The 19870-nt window shown below is 51.7% G+C and overlaps 1 protein-coding gene across 8 annotated transcripts in view; it reads left to right on the forward strand.

The window, feature by feature from the left end:
• Positions 1 to 19870, forward strand: part of HDAC4 (histone deacetylase 4) — a 292757-nt gene that overhangs the window by 119944 nt on the left and 152943 nt on the right. For 4 of the 8 annotated variants that reach the window (XM_082396985.1, XM_082396984.1, XM_082396986.1 and 1 more), the window contains exon 2: positions 17827 to 17898. The exons of 1 other annotated variant lie outside the window; for it this stretch is intronic. In XM_082396985.1, the coding sequence (XP_082253111.1) occupies positions 17886 to 17898 (13 nt within the window). In that variant the 5' untranslated portion in view covers positions 17827 to 17885. Of the gene's footprint in view, positions 1 to 17003; positions 17320 to 17826; positions 17899 to 19870 lie in introns of those variants that run through there. 3 more of the 8 variants (XM_082396980.1, XM_082396981.1, XM_082396982.1) reach the window with 1 other exon arrangement.

The following is a 19870-nucleotide window of genomic DNA, read 5'->3' on the forward strand; positions in this document are numbered from 1 at the left end:
TTCTTCGTGGTAAACGTTCTCAATTTTTGTTTGACAGAAGATGTCTTTTTCTCCCTTTTTCTTGAGTGGTAGTTTAGCTGGGTATAGAACTGCAGGTGACTTGTATTTCACTTAGCAGTTTTAAGGTATTTTATTGTCTTCTGGCTTTTTTGGTCGAAAAGTTAGCTCTCAGTCCAGTGCTGTTTCTTCTGAGGTAATCCGAGAATTATATATAATTCTCTGGATGACTTAAGTCTAGCAAGGTTCAGGAGCCTGAGGTTGTGATTAATTTTGTATATTGTTCAACTCTGTACTTTGGACGCTAGTGGTATCTATGTTTCCCAAAGCGTGAAATTGGTTTTTGCCGCAGGTGCCCCTGTTAATTCAGAACATCAACCAAGCAGCCCAGATTTGACCACTATTGTTTTCCAGTTCCTCTTTCCTGCAGTTGAGCTAAAAGGTTTGCCCTTCTTTCTAATTGTCTGTGGTTACTTTAATGATCGATCAGTGATAACCGAGTACCCACCTGATGGTGCTGATTTTCATTACAGATTGCTGTCATGCCTAAGTAGTTGGACATAATCTGTTTATATAGGTATAAGAACCAAAGAAATTGGTTATAGATTAAGAAAGGCTGCTTTTCTGGGGGGTTTTTTGGTGTAATTTCTACAGATTTCCTTCGCCCCACGATTCTACTCATTGTCAGCAAACTAATATGGGGGGCGGGGGGGAGAGTGTACATGATTTCTCATCTGAGTTGAACTTTGACAGGAAATAACTGTTCCAAGAATCATAATGTCTCATGAGAAGATTAAGCTATGTCATCAGTTCAGCGTAATCTGGACAGGAGGTAAACTTTGGGGATGGAAATGTGCCTCAAGCTCACGCTTTACTCTACCTGCTGTGGGTGGTCAGAACTCTCACTGGGTGGTGTGAGGTGTAGGCGGCTTAGCCAGGTGGAGCCTCTGGCTGCCTAGGCCAGGGGGCTGTTCATCCTGAAACTGAAAGAGGAGGGCAGGGGGCAGGGCACAACCTTTAAAAGAATGCCATAGCCATAGGACACGATAAAAACTGGTTAGAACCAGCTAGGTCCAAGATGGCAGAAGATTCAGCTTCCAGTAACCTTGAGCCTCACTATATGCTCATTGTAGTACATCAGCATCTAAATGACACACCCACAGGCTCCATGACCAAAAAAGGCCAAAAAAGCAGGTGGTGGCCCAATTCCTGGAAATCCCTGCCCATTCTCCAAGGTAGTTGGAATAATCCTCCCACTCATTAGCCTGTGAAATTATCCAGCCCATAAAAACTAGCCACCCCGTATTTCGGGGCCTCTCGCCTTCTGAGACAGACCACATTCTGCCTATGGAATGTGTCTCTCTCTAAATAAATCCACTTCTTACCTATCACTTAGTCTCTCACTGAATTCTTGCTGCGACGAGACATAAAGAACCTGAGCTTAAGTCCTGAGACTACGAGACTATGTGTGTGAGCTCAGTTAAAAGACTGTGGGTTCAAGTCCCAATCTCAGTTGTGTGGTTTCAAAACCAAGGGCAAGCAGAGCATTAACCGGTGATTTGCTTGTAGAGAAGAATCTGGATAGTTCTCTACAAGAGTGAGAGACACAGGGTCAGGGCCCCCCCCCCCCCCCCGACCCTGTCTCTCTCACTCAGACCCGGTTACTCTGCTCCCGCATGTCTGTTGGTGGGGCGGGGGGGAGGAGAGAAATGCTTTGTTTCTACTTTTTTCTTCATTCAAAAATTACTCCGTTACAGAACAGGGAAGATAAGGGATTGTCGTCTAAAAATTTGGATATATCTGTTCTCAGAACTATGAAGCTTTCAAAGTTTGGCAGGTTGTTTAAAACAGCCATTTTTAACACACTGGCAGTTGGAAAACAGTCTGCTACTTCCCGGTGTGGCCGGGGCCGCGTCTGTGCTTTGGAGGAGAAGGGGGAGGGAGGTGGCCTGCACCGGCCCCTGGGCCCGCCCGAGGAGGACTCCACGGGGCGCTGGAGCCCTGGGAGCAGAAGCTTCCCTTCTGTCCCGCTCTTCCTTTGTGCCTTTTGATTTTCCTCCGTAATTACTGCTAAATGCCCTGGGAGCTAACCAGCCTGCTGTCGGGAGTGAGGGCGGGAGGGCTCACTCCCGCGGCTGGGGTCTCTGAGGCACATGCACCTGTGAGCCGCTGTCAGTCGGGGGCGCTTTACTTGGGGAGCCTCATCGCCTCCTGTCAGTCCTGTGAGGTGAAGCCATGCACCAATTTTACAGATGTGGAAAATGAGGTCAGGTCGTTGGTGTGAGGTCAGGGGCACCCAGGAGCAGATCTGGGCTTTGGTGCCCGGCACCCGGTCTCTACACTCACAGCCAGAACCTCGGTGCCAGCCGCCAGGGTGCCCGGGACTCCCCGGCAATCGTGCAGAAACCACAGGCTGAAAAGAATGAAAAGGACAGAAATCCGTATCCTGTCACTGACATCCGCGCAGCTAACATCTAACAGCGCTTCACTGCTCCTCTCAGTACCTCTATTTTTAGAAGGTTAAATAGAACACGATAGAGTGTAATCACTGTATTTTTAGAAACTGAAGTTTGTGTTGTATAAAAATGGTTACAAGAGGAATAATGATAAGGTTTAGTTCGTCTTGATTTGGGGGAAGCTGTGCTCTGTAGAGTATATCCATCTTGCGTGTAACAAAAACGCAATAGTGATTTCTACAGCTTGTATACCATCTTTTCAGAGGACCCAGGAAAGCTAGTTTTGCTGGAGGAAGGGGTGTGCTGGGGTGTTTCTGCATTAGATAATAATGAGGAAATTCTCTTGCACGCGTGGACACCTTTGAATAGCTGGCCGCCTCGTGCAGTGGGAGCCCGTCCTCTAGGCTACGAGGGGCACATGTGAGGCGTGGAGCAGGTGACGGTGGGGCTGTGGCTGCACGAACCTGCCTGGGAGACCGGAAGGCTCTCTGCACATCAGCTAAGATGCTGACAGCTGCGCATCTGCAGGGCGTGGTTTGTGTGCCCCGCTCTTGCTTCTATGAAGTTATCTTTTAAAAAGTTAAGACAATGGATCTAATTTTAAGAACAACGTGCTGTACATTATCAGGTAGTACAGAAATGAGAGAAAGTCGAGCTTCCTGAGACGGTTCGAAGCTCATGTTGCAGGCCCCCCGCCCTCCACGGTGGCCGCTCCGCCGGCGTCCACTCACCGCTGGCGCATCTGTGAGCTCCACGCTCCAGAAGGACCGCGTGCCCGTGAGGAGGCCCATTGCAGGCTCATCGGCTGCACTTGTAAGTTGAGATGAGATGTGGGGTGCACGGGGGAGGGGTGGAGGGGTACCATGTGGACGGAGGAAGCCTGTTTCCCAGTCCCAGATCCGGCAGCTCTTCTCCTGGCGCCACTCACGAGCCAGCCCTCTGCCGTCTTCCTTTGGCCGCGATCTCCGGCAGCAGGGCCCGGCCGAACGTGACAGTCGGGTGTCAGGCTCCTTCCCGTCCAGGGGCGCAGAGCAGGGCAGCGTCAGGGAGGAGGCTTCTTTCCCGGCCACTTCCGGGCTGGAGCCCTGGAGATTTTCACTTTTCCTGGTGGAGTGTCACGTGTCACTGCTGAGCACGAGCCCCAGAGCCGTCAGGACTTCTGCTGCTGCCCCGCCAAGCCCGCGATCCGAGCGCCTTCTGTTCTGTGCCTGCCGCTCCTGTCCCAGGGGAGCTCCTGGGGGCTGGCGCCTGGGATGGTCCCGGAGCAGCCAGTGGGGACAAGCTGCCACCACGCGGAGCTGCCCCGACAGCCCCCGGGAGGGCGCGCGGTTCTTGGGTCGCACGACACGAGTGTCTGGTCACATCCGCCCAATCTCCAATTCACTGTCACCCCGCTGGTTCTGGTGAGGAGGCCCAGAGTCTCTGGAGACCTGGGTGCCGAGGGTGAAATGGTGTCACGAGTTGCACGTCTCCTCCGTGGCCCACGGTCCCTGCGGGCAGGCCTCCCGTCAGTGCGGGGCTGCCAGCGCCTGAGGCCGGGTCTGGAGCGCACTGGGCTCCTGACGGTGCGCTGGTCAGAGAAATGGAACTGAGCCAGGGCGGTCCCTGTAACCGGAGGCCGTACGTGCGGCCCGGTGGGAAGCGTGCAGCGTCCTCACAGTGGCCGGTGCTCAGGCTGCCCTGGCGGACACCTGCTCGGCCGCAGGGCACGGCCGGGTCTCCTCCTCCAGACGAGGGTTAAGTTGTGAAATGAAGAGCCTCTGTAGGACTGTGCGTTTCAGTAAGGCATGAGAGACACTAAAACCAGCGAGATCCATGAAACATACTTTCACCGCTGGTATGTATTTTAAGAACCGTTTCCTGACACAAGATTTCTGGGTGGGGTAGGTATCATCTAATATCCAGTTCCTTTTTTATTTCTTTAGCAGCTCAGCTAAAGAACTTAGTAGTTCAGAAGGCTGCAGCCCCACCCAAGATGCTGAGAGTCTGGATGGCAGAAATTAGGACAGCAGTGAAGGTGCTGTTACGGACGGGGAAGAGCATCCTTCAGACTTAAAAACTGGCACAATGAGTGGAATAAACCAAGTGAGAATATTTATTAACTTGAATTTTGAGCCACTGACAAATCCTGAACTTCTATTTTTTTCTGAGAAAGTCATAAGGAAAGGATCAGAGGGGGTTTCGAAGTTCTGTTTGCCCTTTAAAGTAGGTCTCTTAGAGCCAACAAGGCCAGTGATCTGTGTTCTTCATCTCCCGCCTCCCCCCCAGCACGCGTGAGCCCACCGGAGTCCCCTCCCTGTCCTTCACACTCCGAGAGGGGCCTTGCCTTCCAGCCACCCGCCTCCCATCCAGCCGGAAGTCCTGGCAGATCACCTTCAAAATAGATCCCAAATCAGACCATTGCTCCCAGCTCCATGGCCACCGTCCTCCTCCAGGCCTCAGAGACAGCCTCCCAGCTCTTCTTCCTGCTTCTGTCCCCTCTTCGGTCCCTCCTGGCCCTGGTCAATACTCTCTGCCTCCAGGCCTGGGGCCCCCCGACCCTGTCTCTCTCACTCAGACCCGGTTACTCGGCTCTGCTGTCTGCGACCCACCAAGCTCGTTCCACCTCAGGGCCTTTGCACGTGCTGTCCCCATGCCTAGGATGCTCTTCCTTGGGATAGTTGACACGGCTCCTTCTCACCTGCCATTCAGGCACTGCTCAAATGTCGCCACCTCCCAAGGACCTATCTAAGGAATAACCCCCATCACATCCTGTTCAGCACGTGATCCCACACGATCTGTTTATGTGTGTCACCTCCTCTTCACTAGTGGAAGTTTGGGGTGCTGGAACTCGATGTCACTCAAGGCTGTATCCCCTGGAATGAGGACAATCTCTCTGTAACTAGTTCAGTAAAATTTGCTGAATGACTGAATGACGTGATTTGGACCTTGTGGCTTGGTGGGTCAGCGCTTAGAGGCGGAACTTCCTGACCTTGATCAAGACAACCGTCACCATCTCTCTTGCTGACTTTCTTCATCTTTAAAATGCGGACAATAATAGTATTTATGCCATTCGTTTCCTGGTGAGGACTGACCGAGCTGATGTGAATGAAAGACTTGGACGGATACCTGACCCCTAATCAGTGCCTGTTACTGGTTAGCTGTTATTTCTAAGTTAGAAGGTAAACTTGATTGATGTTGTTTAGGAGCTGGCCAGAACAATGGTTTAAGAAACAATGAATTATATCAATACTAAATATTGTCCTAAAGAGAGCTGGGGAGAAAGTTTCTCCACCCAAGGCGCTGTGGCCACCGCACACCGTCAGCAGACGTCGGCCGGAGGGACACGAGGGCCGCGTGTCCCTGGGGCAGCTGCTGCCGCGTCAGTCCGGCCTCTCTCAGTCCCTCTGGGCCCTCCCATTGCATTAAAGGGAAAGGGCGAAGGAGCCCTTTTCGAGACAAAGAACTAGCAGCGCTTTCGAGCCCGACGTGGCCGGGAGGGTGAGCAGGGCCGCAGCTCGGGCGTCCATGTTGCCCAGGCCTCCGGGGCACGCTCCCCGCAGACGCTCTCCAGCCACACTGTGAACTTGCCTGCGCAGACTTGTTCCCAGTGGCCGTTTGGGGTTTATTGTTTTGAGTTAGTGACTCATTTCTCGTGAGCTGCTTATTAACATGTACCTCTTTTCCGGCTTCCTGTCACTTAACCACAAACACCTCTCAGCTACTCTTTCATGCTCAGCAGTGTGGAAAGCGTGCGGGAGCTGGTCATCCAGCCAGTGGTTTTAGTGGCTGACCCACAGTTTCAGGAGATGCGTCGCCCCATCGGGTGTCTTGCTGTGGGATGAGACGTGCGTCCTCTGTGCAGGCGGGACCGCCCGCTAGCATCACAGAGGGGCGGATGAGGTGGGAGGGGCACGTTTTGTATCTTTTTCTTTATTTACATTATTTTATCTACTCCTGTGTCAGTTTACCTCTCCACTTAACACATGAGGAAACTGAGGCTGGGTTGAAACGACGTGATCACTGATGAAGCTTTTCGTGCTGGGGAAGCCAGGCCTGCCTGACCCCGCGTCCCCCGGGGCCACACGGCCTCCTTCCCGGCAGAGGTCTGCTCTGTCCGTGAGGGGAGGAACTCAGGTGGGAGCTTTGCTCCCTAGACTGCTCGGCAGTTACGAGGTGTTGGTTCCGAAGGTAGGACAGCGGCAGAAAACAGTGGTGGCGGGATTGCCTGTGGATTTTCACAGGCGTGTGGGTTGGTCTGAGCAACCAGAGGAAGCGTGGTGATGGACAAGTGGGCTTCAGAGCTAGTTTTCAGTCTTTGCCGGTAACTCTGCTACTTCTTGTCATTACGGACGTGAGCCGGGGGTATCTGTCCAGAAAGCTATTTTGCGTCGGCGCAGAGATGCGGGTTCACTGCGTGCGCTTGTGCGGGGCTCCCATGGGACTTCTGTGGTCCATTATTTGTTACACAGAGTCTGAGAAATCTGCACCTTTTGCATCCGAGGTTCTTTCCCCTCCTATGTCTCCAGAGCTCTACCAACAGCTTTGGAATGACTCACTCAGTTATGTCCTCCCCACAGGGCAGAGGGACAGCCTCTCCGGAGCAGAGACGGATCTGTTTTCAAAGGCGGGCAAGGACACTTTCTCCTGATTTTCTAAGTCACTTATTAACGGTTGAGCTGGGCCGGGCCACGCGATGGGGGCAGCTGAGAGCTGTCGGCTCACTAGGGAGGGAGGAGGAGGAGCAGACCGTCCCTGGAGGACCATCTGAAAGGCAGCTGAGAAACTCCCCTCAGGAAAGGTTCCCCGGGACCAGGGAGAACAGAGCCGGCCTTTGTCTGGCCTCCCAGGGCACAGCGGCCTGGGCTCCAGCGCTGCCCACCCGCGAAGCTGTTTTCTTTACTCGCTCCCTCGCATATCCCTCCCTGGCCCTCACTCCTTCCCGTCGTGCAGCTCCGAGCTGGACCTGGGACCTGGGGACCGGACAGAGCCCGCTCCGCCCCGGGCAGCTCTGGTCCAGGCCCCTCCTGGTGGCCACACTCGCTGTGTGTCCTTCCTCACTACCAGAGCTTTCTGGTCTGTGGGTCGTATCTCAGATCGGTGAGGGCCGGTCCACCCTCGCCGGGGCTGAGTTCATCCTGACACCAGCCGGGGCCTGTGTCCTGCTCATCGTCACATCTCAGTTGCTCAGGACCCATTTGCTGAGTTGAATGTGAGCTGGGAGGGTTTGCTTGCTTGCACGGCTAGGGGCTGGTAATAAACTGGAGATTGTTAGGAACGTTACTGAGAGGACTAGTTAGACTGAGGAGCTGGCAGATGTGAAGCGAGGACAGATGCTAAGGAACAGGAAGAGAGGGCATGTCTTGGCATCTCTTGAAAACTCTTATCATGAAAAATTAAAAAAAAAAAAAAAGACGAACTGTAGTCTATATAGTGAGATCCCTGTGCCCATAGAAACCCTGAGCTTTCTGACCACTCCCACTTCATCAGGTCCCCCCTCTCCAAACTTTATCCCCTGGAGAATTTAAAACAAACCCCAGATGCCACAGCATTTTCCCATAAACACTTCAGCGTGTGTTTCTAACAGATACAATCCCATTGTCACACTCAACAAAATGAATACTAATTCCCAACTGTCATCTTATACCCAAGCTATGTTCCGTTTTTGCTCATTGTCTTTAAAAAAGTCTTGGTACTGTCATTTGTTCAAATCAGGATGCAAGCCTTGGGACTGAGTGACGGGTCTGCAGTGTTTACTCTGTAGCAGCTCTCCTACCCGCCCCGAGGGACTGGGGCTTTTGCCCTTCGATTTGTCCTTCCACACCTGACGGATCAGAGCCTCCTGGTGGCCTTTGAACCTGTTCCTTTAAGCACGTATTTCCTATAAACTGGTAGCTGGAGCTAGATTTGATTTCCAGGGGAAGGACAAGAAAACCTCAAAGATCAGCCCTGACCTTTGCAAAAGTCTGCCTGATTTTCCTGAAGGAAAAGTATTGCCTAGAGAAAAAGGGTCTAGCTTCCATTTTCATTTTCTCTGATAAGTACACGTAAACTGTGTTGGACATGCCTCAGGAATTCATAACACTTAGCTCATTAAAGTTTAATTCCTATTAATGGGCACACACAAGCTTTATTATAGAACTTTGCTATTTTTCCGCAGCTTGCATGATGAGGAAAAGAAACATTTAATGGGTTGAGACGCTGGAGGCTCTTAGCAGAAGTCACGGGGAGGTGCCCGTCTGGTCCGCCTGAGTGTACAGAGCACCTGAGTGGTGCTGGCATCGGTCAGGCGGGGGCTCTGTTGGATGTGGCTCTGAAGGATGCCAGAGGGATGGGGGGCCCTTCAGCAAAGGAGGCGGGGAGCAGAGGGGAGGGAGGCCAGGTGCTGGGGGGAGTTTGAGACCCCTGGGGGGTCAGGGGAAGGGCCCTGCGTGAATGTGAGTATTTTGCTGACCTGATGAATCATTTCCGTCTGTGACATTTCAGTGTACTGAGCCCCCTTTTATGATTTAAATGAACAAGAGGGCCAAGCTTCCAGTAGGAGGATTCCACAGGTCAGGTGCAGGGAATGCTGGCCTCCCCTGAGCGTCCTGGGACACCCCTGCGGGCTCCGCACAGACTCACATGACGTGGGAGGGCCCGGGGTGGGGGTCCGCGGGCGAGCCTGGCCTGCAGACCCTGCCCTGTGCGCCCATCCTGGCGGCCGGGCCTCCGAGCAGCTGGCCGGTCCTTTCCATCTTCACTCAGGCGGCGTCGGCGCCTTTCACCAGGCGCGAGAACTGCGTACTTTTCCGTGCTTCTTATAAAGGGTAACCGATTTTTAAAAAACTTTTTTTCCATCGAGGGGTTTTTTAATTAATTAATTAATTAATTAGTTTATTAACATCTTTATTGGAGTATAATTGCTTTACAGTGGTGTGTTAGTTTCTGCTGTATAACGAAGTGAATCAGCTATACATGTACATATATCCCCATATCCCCTCCCTCTTGCGTCTCCCTCCCACCCTCCCTATCCCACCCCTCTAGGTGGTCACAAAGCACTGAGCTGATCTCCCTGTGCTATGCGGCTGCTTCCCACTAGCTATCTGTTTTACATTTGGTAGTATATATATGTCCTTGCCACTCTCTCACTTCATCCCAGCTTACCCTTCCCACTCCCTGTGTCCTCAAGTCCATTCTCTACGTCTGCGTCTTTATTCCTGTCCTGCCCCTAGGTTCTTCAGAACCACTTTTTTTTTTTTTAGATTCCATATATATGTGTTATTAGCATATGGTATTTGTTTTTCTCTTTCTGACTTACTTCACTCTGTATGACAGACTCTAAGTCCATCCACCTCACTACAAATAACTCAATTTCGTTTCTTTTTATGGCTGAGTAATATTCCATTGTATATATGTGCCACTTCTTTATTCATTCATCTGTTGATGGACACTTAGGTTGCTTCCATGTCCTGGCTATTGTAAATAGAGCTGCAATGAACATTGGGGTACATGACTCTCTTTTTTTAAAAAAATATATATATATTTTAAATTTATTTATTTATTTATTTATGGCTGTGTTGGGTCTTCGTTGCCACGTGCGGGTTTTCTCTAGTTGCGGCGAGCAGGGGCTACTCTTCGTTGCAGTGCGTGGGCTTCTTATTGCGGTGGCTTCTCGTCGCAGAGCATGGGCTCTAGGCACGTGGGCTCAGTAGTTGTGGCACGTGGGCTTCAGTAATTGCGGCTCACGGGCTCTAGAGTGCAGGCTCAGTAGTTGTGGCGCACGGGCTTAGCTCCTCCACAGCATGTGGGATCTTCCCGGACCAGGGCTCGAACTCATGTCCCCTGCATTGGCAGGCGGATTCTTAACTGCTGCACCACCAGGGAAGCCCTACATGACTATTTTTGGATTACGGTTTTCTCAGGGTATATGCCCAGTAGTGGGATTGCTGGCTCGTTTGGTAGTTCTATTTTTGGTTTTTTAAGGATCTCCATACTGTTCTCCATCAAGTTTTATAGTAGCACACACAGCAACGCAAATATCTCCACCGGAGGAATTCTGCCTTTTCTCCTTAAGTTAGTGTGTAGGGACCCAGGGCTTCCATCCTGCAGGATCGGCCCTCGAAGTGGCCCCACATTGCGGGAGCTCAGCACCTCCGCCCCCCAGCATTGGTCTCCCCAGGCCTGGCCCACGTGCGGCTCCAGATCTGAAAGCCTCTTCCTTCTCGGCTGAGGCTCCGTGTCCAGGAAACGAGGCCACCTCACCCTCCAGACCCTCATCAGAGACGAACGGGAGCCTTAAGGATCCGGGTGGCAGAGGGAAAACCCAAACTCAGACATTTGTTAGGAGGAACCCCCTTTCCTTTGCAGACCTTCTGGCAAGTTCTCTGTAAGACCTGAATTCACGACAGATCAGAGGGGAGAGGAAACGGGGTGAAGGGGAGGCATACCATCATTCTTACTGCGAGAAAATATTCCAGCTTCTCACCGGGCTCCGGGACGCCCTCAAGATAAGAATTAATTCTCACACAAACCTTCAAAGATGAGTCTGGGAAATGCAGACTGAGGGCCTGGCTGAGCCCTGCCCGTCTGTACCCGGGCTTCTGCTTCCTCCCTTGGGACCCAAAACTGGGCTGCCCTCCATCCCTGGTGTTCCCACTACCTCCTTGGGAGCAGGTCCACTCGTACTAACTCCTGAGAAGTCATGTGTCAAGGAAAGCTCGGGCCTTTTTACAAGTGTGGGCAGTTTGTAGTGGCTTTCTTCCAAAGAATGCCATATGGAAAGAATGCCACAGGTCTTACTGTGAAGAGACCTGATGGACACACCTCTGCCAGGTGATCAAGGTCAACATCAATGGGATGCGCCATGTTGGTGGGATGTGGTACCACAGGATGGACGTGGCACTTCCCCTCCGTGGTCTTGCTAAACACACAACCCTAGTCCAATCAGGAGCACATCAGACAATCCCAGTTGAGGGGCATTCGACAAACCACCTGACCCGTACTTCTCAACTGCCAAGGTCATCAAAAACAAGGAACGTCTGAGGAACCATCACAGCCCAGAGGAGGCTGAGGGGAGGTGATGACTAAGTGTCATGCGGGGTCCTGGGACGGCAAGAGAGCATTAGGGGAAAACCAAGGAAACATGAGCAAAGTATGGACTTCAGTTAATGACAGCCCAGACATACTAATGTAAGATGTTCATCACAGGGGAAGCAGGGTGCAGAGTATGTGAGGACTCTCTGTACTATTTTTAATTTTTCTGTAAATCCACAGCTGTTCTAAAATAAAAGGCTTGTATAAAAAGGGACAGGAAAATGGGCTGGAATGAAGACTTTGAGTTATTCCTGCTGCCAAATACTGAAGATTCCGTGGCCGCAGGTCTGGAAACAGCTCTGTGAGAAGGAGGAGGTGTGTCCCTGCTGTCATATAAAGTGGGGGACAGGCAGCCTTGTCACCCCCATTTCATTTTGGTGACCTACATCGAACAAGCCCCACTAAGCACATTTTAGAATATTAATTTTTCCAGTTCTTTTATGTACCTGACAAAAGAGCAAGTGTGGAACTAAGGCTGAAATGTGTGGCAAGGTCTCCAACTCTTTGGAATCAAAAGTAGAAAAGATTTCAGGCCGCACTCGAATCCCTTATATCTGTACGACTTTGTTCCTTTCCTTTGCCTCAGAACTCACTGGACCCAACCAAGTCGGTTTATCCCAGGAATGCAAGTTGGTTTGACATGAGTAAAGGAAGTTACCAGATGAAAGGGGAAATTATTTAACGAAATGAATCGATACAGAAAAGCTTAATAAAATTAAGCACACATATATGATTTTACAGTAGTCTTTGCAAAGTAGAAATAGAAGGGACTTCCCTTAACTTAATAAAGTTATCTGTCAGAAACTTACAGCAAGTGTTATACTTACTCTAGGTGAAGTATTGAAAACATTCCCAGTAAGATCAGAAACAAGACAGGGGTGTCCTCTTTTGCTATTTCTATTCAATAATGTACCATAGATCTGAGCCGTAGAATAAGGCAAGAAAAAGAAATAAAAAGCATCAGGTCTGGAGAGGAAGAACAAACTGTCATTATCATAGGTGACATGATTCTGCATGTAGAAAATTCAAAATAACTTCAGGTAAGTGATTAGAATGAATATGAGTTTAACCAGATGCTATAGTACAAAGCCAATATATAAAACTTGATTGTATTTCTATATATCAGCAGAGAGAAATTGAAATTTAAAATACTATCTATAATATTTTACTTAAAACATCAAATGTCTGGTAATAAATCTAAAGGTGTTCAATATCTCTACACTCAAAATTCTAAAACATTTTTGAGAGAAATGAAGTGATATTCCATGTTCATGGATTGGGAGACATAATATTGTTAAGATTCTGTTCTCCCCAAATTCTGGAAACAATGCAGTCCTAGAGTTTCTTTTTTCTTTTTCTCTTCTCCTTGTTTTTCTTTGTTGGTGAAACTTAACAAGTTGATTCTAAAATTTATGTAATAAAGGACCAATATTGCCCAGGGTGATTCTGCAGAAGGCAGAGATTCTTGCCTGGCCTGGTGTTAAGAATTGTTGTAGAGTTATGGCAGTTAGTGTGATTATTGGCACAGGTATGAACAAATTGGCCAAAAGGACAGAGGTTTGGTTTGTAACAGAATTAATGTTGCTGATAGGTAGTGAAAGTAAGGCTTCTTAATAATGGTAATGGGACATTTGGCTGTTCTCATGAAAAACAAAAACAAAAAATCAAAAACCCTACTATATACCATATAAGAAAAAGTCAATACCAGAGAGATGAGAGACTTACACATAAAAGGGAAAACCCACAAAACTTTCAGATGACAATATGGTAAAATATCTTTACAACCTCCACATAAGGAAGAATTTCTTAAACCTGACACAAAAAGCAAAAGCTTTAAAAGAAAGATTGATAAATGCAACCTTAAGGAAGGAAACTATAGTCTCTGAAAGGACGTCTGCAACATGTGACTGACAGACCATTCGTGGTGACAATCTTTAAAGAATTCTCAACCAGTAAGAAAAAGGCAAACAGCCCAATTTTTAAAAAGGGCAAAAGACTTGACTTCAGAACACCCAATAAACATGTGAAAAGACGCGCTGTGTCATTGGTCCTCAGGGAGAGGCAGACTGGGCCTTAATGAAACGCCCATCATCCCCATCAGGGTAGGATGGGGTGGGGGGGGGGCAGGGGCTCTTTCCCGGTCACAGTTCCGCCCTCCTCCCTCCGGCCTCTCCAGCCCCGTCTCTTATCGGGTTTCGTGTACCGTTTTTATTGGTCCGAGAAACATAATCTCTTACAGGCAGTAAAATGCAGATCCTCTGTAACTTTGTACATCAGGGAAGGGGTTGAGCCCTTCTGTTCAAGGTCTGAAGTTTTGGTTTTATTTTTTCGTCCTGTAGGTTATGGGGGAGTTGTCATAGAAATGGCTTCAGTATCCACGTTATGCAAGCACCTGCTGGTGGCCTGTGCGTGGCCTGACCCATGTGCTCTGTGGGGTGGGGGCCGGGTGGGCAGCTTGCAGGGCTTCACAGCGTGGCTACAACCTCTCGGTGTGGCTGGGGCCTGGGGCCTCCCTGGGCCTGTGTCTCTGGGACCTGCTTGACTTTTCCAGTGGGTTCCAGAGAAGATTCTATGAACTCTTTTGCTGTTTTCTAGAAATTTTAGAAAAATGAACCTGAAAAGTGGGGAGTTACAACTATGATATGCTTTCTTTTTCTCCCCCTTTTTCTTGTCTTTTTTTCTGGTGTTTTCCTATCTTTCTCGACTTTCTTCCCCTCTTTCTTTCTTAATCCAGGTGAGGGCAAATTCCTAGGGGTTGGGGGGGGGGGGACTCGGTCTTGGTGACTGGAAGCCCTGGTTGAACGGCACAGGTCTGGCTGAGTACCAGAGTACAGAGTACAAGGCCCAGTGCAGGCTTGTGTCTGGTCTAGTTGTGACGGAGCCAGGTTCTGGGGTGCTAAGTACATGATCTCGCAGACATTGCTCAGCCCTGCAGGGCTGCTTTCCCATGTGTAAAGGCGGGGAATAGGCCAGAAGAGTTGGGAGTTAGGTTCCTTTGGCTCCAAAGGCTACGATTCTAGTTAGAGATACCCCCTGCCCATCACACTGAATTACAGACAAGTGTTGCTTTTAAGTTGGACCCCATCATCTCTAAATGGGCCGCACTGTTTCTATGCGAGCATGATCACGTGTCCGCCACCGTCCCATGTGCCACCGTGTGCGTTGTGCTCACTCACGGACGAGTCACGTGGTGAGGGAGACACGGAGGACCCTCATGCTCCCTGCTTCTCTGCTGCACGTGTGCTCCGCCGCCAGCTCCCTGAGCCAAATAAAATGCCACTTGAGCACACGAAGTACCACAGCCCCATCCAGCGAGGTTTCCAAAATTAGGCTCTCAAGTGGAGAGAGATTAGGGCGGAAACCTGCTTGCAGGGGTGTTTCACGGGCCAAGAGGAAGTCGTGCTTTGATTCCCTTCTCCTTGTTTCCTTGCATTGCTTTCTTGGCTGCTCTGCTCCATGGCTACGTGGTCACGTGCTGGTGGGCGCTTACGTCTGGGCTCTAAGCAGTCTTTCCTGGCCCTTGTAGCCCCTGCCCCTTCAAACGCAGTTTCTCTGTCCCTGCTCTGTCCTGGGGTTTTGTCCAGCTGAACAGCCTCAGGTCTGTTTTGTGAGCCCTGTGATACGGAATTGGATGTGTACGGCCCTCGGTGGTATTTGTCACCAGCTCTGGTCCCCGTGACACGGAGCCACAGTGCCGCGTCACATCTGTCCCCACGGCTGACTTTCATGCCTAAAACTGTCGTGTACGTGCTGAGCAGCCCCTGCCGCGCAGGGCCCTGCTGCAGGTGTCCGTGGACTTGGTATATCTTCTCTCCATGTTTAGATCTGAATCCTCCAGGGACTCGAGGGGGCCCTGCACGCCTCCGTGTTCTCAGCCTGGGTCTTCGCCCCGTGATGTCAGGGTCCTCACCGCATGCCCGGGGCCACACACCTGGGCCTGCCAGCCTCGAGCACCGAGACCAGCTAGCGGGAGACTCCAGGGCCGGGATTGGGAGGCCTGGTGTTATCTTTCCTTCTCTGGGCCTCGTCTCCTGGTGCCTGGTCCCTTCGTGGTTCAGGTTTCTGCCCATTGCCGTTCTATCTACTGCCTTTTGTGGAAAGACCTCTTGTTTTTTGGCTTCTGTGACCCTCCATTCAGAGTGAGGGGCGTGGGGTGTGCTGGGGGCGTCAGGGCGATGGGGTGGCCTGTAGAGGAGCGGGGGGAGGGACGGGCACGGGCTGCTGGCGGTGCACCCAGCCGCACGGCCTCTCGCTACTCGATGCGTCTTCCCGCCTCAGCGTGGCTGAACGTCGCATGTTATCAGGCATCGTCGGGCACGTGGCTTTGGAGCAAGTGGACCTGCAGGGCTCGGGGCAGACACAAGCAGCTCGATCCGAACTCCAGAAAAGGCCTTCACACGAGCCGGGGCGCAGGCCCGGTGCTACTGCGCCAGCCCCGGGAGCTGGAATTTCCTCATTTGTCGAAAGAGGCAGCTGTGCTGGTTTCTGGGTTTCTAAACTGTGTCTGGTTCTAGAACTTTGGCTCAGGTGGAAGCTAAGGGTGGACACTGAGGAGATGATGGTTTGGGGGGGGACACGTCAGGTGCGGTGGGACCAGGGAGAATGGCCCGGGCTCGCTCAGACGCAGCTGCAGGGCCGGCAGGCTGGCTCTCTAAGCACCCTGCTCCTGACCCCTGCCGTCGGAAAATGGCAGCTAGACTAGGATTTTCAAAAGTGATTTTTGGTGTTTCTGAAAGTATTTACTGTGGGATTAGGATTTTTAAAAATACGTGTAGACTTTTCTGAACCTTTTAGTTTTGAAAATGAAATTTTCATTTCACTTATTCACGTTCAGGAAAAACGGCTTGAAAGTGCTTTCCATCACTGTCTTGAGGCCCCTTTCTGAGGGGCAGTGAAGGGGCTCACAGGACATGGCATTAGGCCCGCAGGTCAGCATCAGACCATCTCAGGGCGGGTCGTTATGCCTGGAGAGAAGCCTTGGTGCAGACGGTCGGCGGCGCGTTCGGGCCTGGTCTGCTTCTGGGCATGGGTGTGGCCCCCAGCCCTCGTCCTGACTCGGGGAGCCTGGACTGTCCCAACCCCACGTATGCCCAGTGTCTTGTGAGAGCCACTTTGCTACCTTCAAGCTGCCAGAATGGGGGCGGGGTGGCTGGCTGTGGAGAGGAGACCCCAGATCCCAGCGTTTGAGTCCCCGCGTGGCCCGGGAGCGGCCGGCACCGCAGGGGAGCAGCTCGTTTCCCCCGAGGGTGTGGGAGCGTGGCTCACAGGCCTCCCCGCTTCCTTGGGAGGGTCTGCAGTTCTCAGGAGACGCTTTGGGACCTCCTCGGGGTCATTGTTCTTGTCCTTGGACTTTGAACCTCTCCAGAGACACACATGGGTCACGGAACACTGCATTCGCAGGCTGCCTGAGGTGCTGTCCATCTGGGGCAAAAAGCAAAGCCTTAGTGCAGAGTCAGTAGACCTGCTCCTAAGTGTTTTTGTCACGATTTGCAAGTCTGCCCGAGGGGGCCGATGGCCGCTCTGGGAAACCAGTGCTTTCTCCGTAAAATCAGTAACGAGTGTGACCGACCACACGGCAGCGTCAGTAATGACGCGCTTGTCCCTGCGGGCGTTCACACCAGTTGTCAGAAGCTAATTTTACACCAAAAGTGTGATTCCTGGAAGTTTTGCCGGAGTTTCTCTCTTGTCTGTCTGAGGGAATGTGGTCTAAAGGCAGCCTGTGCCAGGTGGAGGGGGGGGTGTGCTTTCGGTGCCATCTTTGCAGTCAGAACACGATCGGAAGGTGGACCCGGGAGAAACGATTCCTTCCATTGTGAGAACCTGGCCCAGTATCTTCCTAAAAGCGGGTTTGTTTGTCTTAGTTTCCTTGACTGTCCCGCAAGCGGGCAACACCCACGGCCGCTCTCGCCGGGGCCTCCAGGGGCCGTGTCTCTGTGGCCCCCGGGCCACGGGTCCATATCTGGGAAGAGGATGAGTAACTCGTCTGTCTTCATCGTACTGCTTGTGGTCTCTGCAGAAACCCTGAGTGGTATCAAGCGGCTGCTGAAAAGCAGTAAAACCACAACAGTTGGGCCGGACGCCCTCAGGCCAGGAATTGGTGTTTGCCATCTTCGAGATGGGCACTGGTTGGGTTGTTCGACAAAGGGTCTTTTATTTTCTGATTCAGCAAATAAAAATAACACCAGTCTCCTTTAAAAGGGAGAAGGACACATGCATTTCCATTGTTTGCAGGGAAGTGCTCCTTGCAGACCTGGAGCGTAAAGTATTTTAATTGAAATGCGAGCAGTTTCTGAAGCCAAATGCTTTCTCTGTCCTCCAGATGGACTTTCTGGCCGAGACCAGCCAGTGGAGCTGCTAAACCCTGCCCGCGTGAACCACATGCCCGGCTCGGGTAAGTCTGCGCACCCAGCCCTGCTGCGCACGAGGCGCCACCGAAGGGGTGTTTGGGGCTCCGCCGTCCTGGGGGGCTGTGGAGAGAAAGGGGTGGGGTCTCAGGTCCACGGAAGTCAGCTGCTCTTTGCTGGGGTAAAATAGGCCACTGGTTTTGGAAATGTAGTGGGCTTCGCTTAATGCTTCTTAAGTAAGTGGCACAGACATGCAGGTCCTTTCTGTCTTGAACTCCGATGGGGTGTGTTCTTCCCAAAGGTAAGAACTGCTTGTTTTGGGTCTAACTCCAGGCCCTGAGCTGTACGAGAGTCTGGGGGAAGAGCGCTGAGCTTGAGCTGGGGACACCGCAGGGCAGGTCACGCTGGGTCCAGGGCCCCAGGCTCCTCGGGGGAAAGTGAGTCAGTGATGTCTCCTAAGCAGCTTTCCACGTGGAATTGACGACAAAGCATCAGCCGTGATTAGAAGTCTCTCATTCCATATATAAGATTCCTAAATATCATGCCATAGGCAATGTTTTCCAAATCCATACGGCTGTGGGAGCTTTTTCTTTTTCTTTCTGTACAACACTAACCCTCCATCTACTGTCCTCCAGGATTTCAACTCAGAGCCCGGATGCCATTCTTCACGGGCTTCTTGGCCTTATTGAGACTAAAACGAGCCTCGTAAAGGCCTAGGGTGTATGTAAGGGAACCGTTGTCAGCGTTCCACATACGTTCTTAAGCCAGCGTTTTGAGGGCGGCACTGCTGGCCCCTTGCCTTTGCCGTGTCCTGAAGGCCTCCGTCTCTGTGGTTTGTCCCCCGCGGCACCTCCTGAACCCCAGCCTCCCCGTCCCCCCTCTGCCCGCTCTCTCCGTGGGCAGGACTGGCAGAGACGGGGGGCACATAGATGCCTGCCTCTGCCCCGGCCCCCGGCTGACCCACCCATCGCCTCACCTTCCCCGTCCTCTTAAAAAGAAGCTTGAGGCAGGGCTGGAAGTGTCAAAGAAGAGATTTCTTTCTTTGCACAGAGATTCTCTGAAGCCTGCCAAGGATCATTTCTGGCCTCTCCCCAGACGCGAAGCTCGGGTTGTTTGTCTGCGGCGCTCCGGCCTCCTGCAAGGGTGCTCACGCCTCTGCCTCACCCTACACCCACCCGTGGAGCAGGTTACTTGTTAACCGAGGACGCTGGGGGCGGGGCGGGGGAGAGGGCTTGGAAACAGCAGCCGAAGACGAAGATGCTCTCTTTCTCATTTTGGCCCCAGCAAGGGAACCAGTGCTGATTTCCCTTTCTCTTGAGTTCATTTTGCCAGTGCCTTGTGTAGCTTGGGCATTTTCAGACAGTTTCCTGGTGCTCGCCCAGTGTGGGATGGAGCAAGAAGCTTTTCAGTAGCTTGATAGACTGTGAAAAGGTGGTTTCCAAGTGAACCAGAAAGTGGGTGGGCTTCAAGTTAGTTTTCTGGCTTGAGAAGCGCACCCTGCTGGTCGAGACTTCGTATGGGCCTCCCAGCTCCACGTACAGACAGACCATGGACTGCAGTCCTGGACGGAGGGGACCTGGAATCCTGGTGACCCACTGACCGTGTGACTCTAGGCAAGCCGCCGAGTGTCTCGGTTTTATTTCCTAGATGGGATAATAATGCCGCCTCTGCAGGATTCTTACAGAGATCAAGTCTATGTGTCTGATTTTTAGTAGTTCCTGGAGAAATGTCATCTCTTAATGTCCTGTGGGCGGGTACTGAACATGGCATGGGACGTGGCTGTGACAGTGCCGGTGTTCAGGTGCTAGGACAGCCCCTGGGGTCTGTTACACCCCTTCTCTTCTTCTGGGGGCAGCGCCCCACTTGAGAGACGGCATATCGGGGAGGGGGCCCTGGTGAAATTGGAGCCAGTAACACTGCACCTCCAGATTCCATTGGTCAGAGTCAGAGGATAAGGCTGTGCTTGCTGGTGTCATCGGGGGTCAGTGTTTTCAGGGTGACTCTACTGGGGGGACGCAA

This window comes from Balaenoptera borealis (assembly GCF_965194805.1).
Source record: "Balaenoptera borealis genome assembly, chromosome: 6".
Classification (NCBI taxonomy): domain Eukaryota; kingdom Metazoa; phylum Chordata; class Mammalia; order Artiodactyla; family Balaenopteridae; genus Balaenoptera; species Balaenoptera borealis.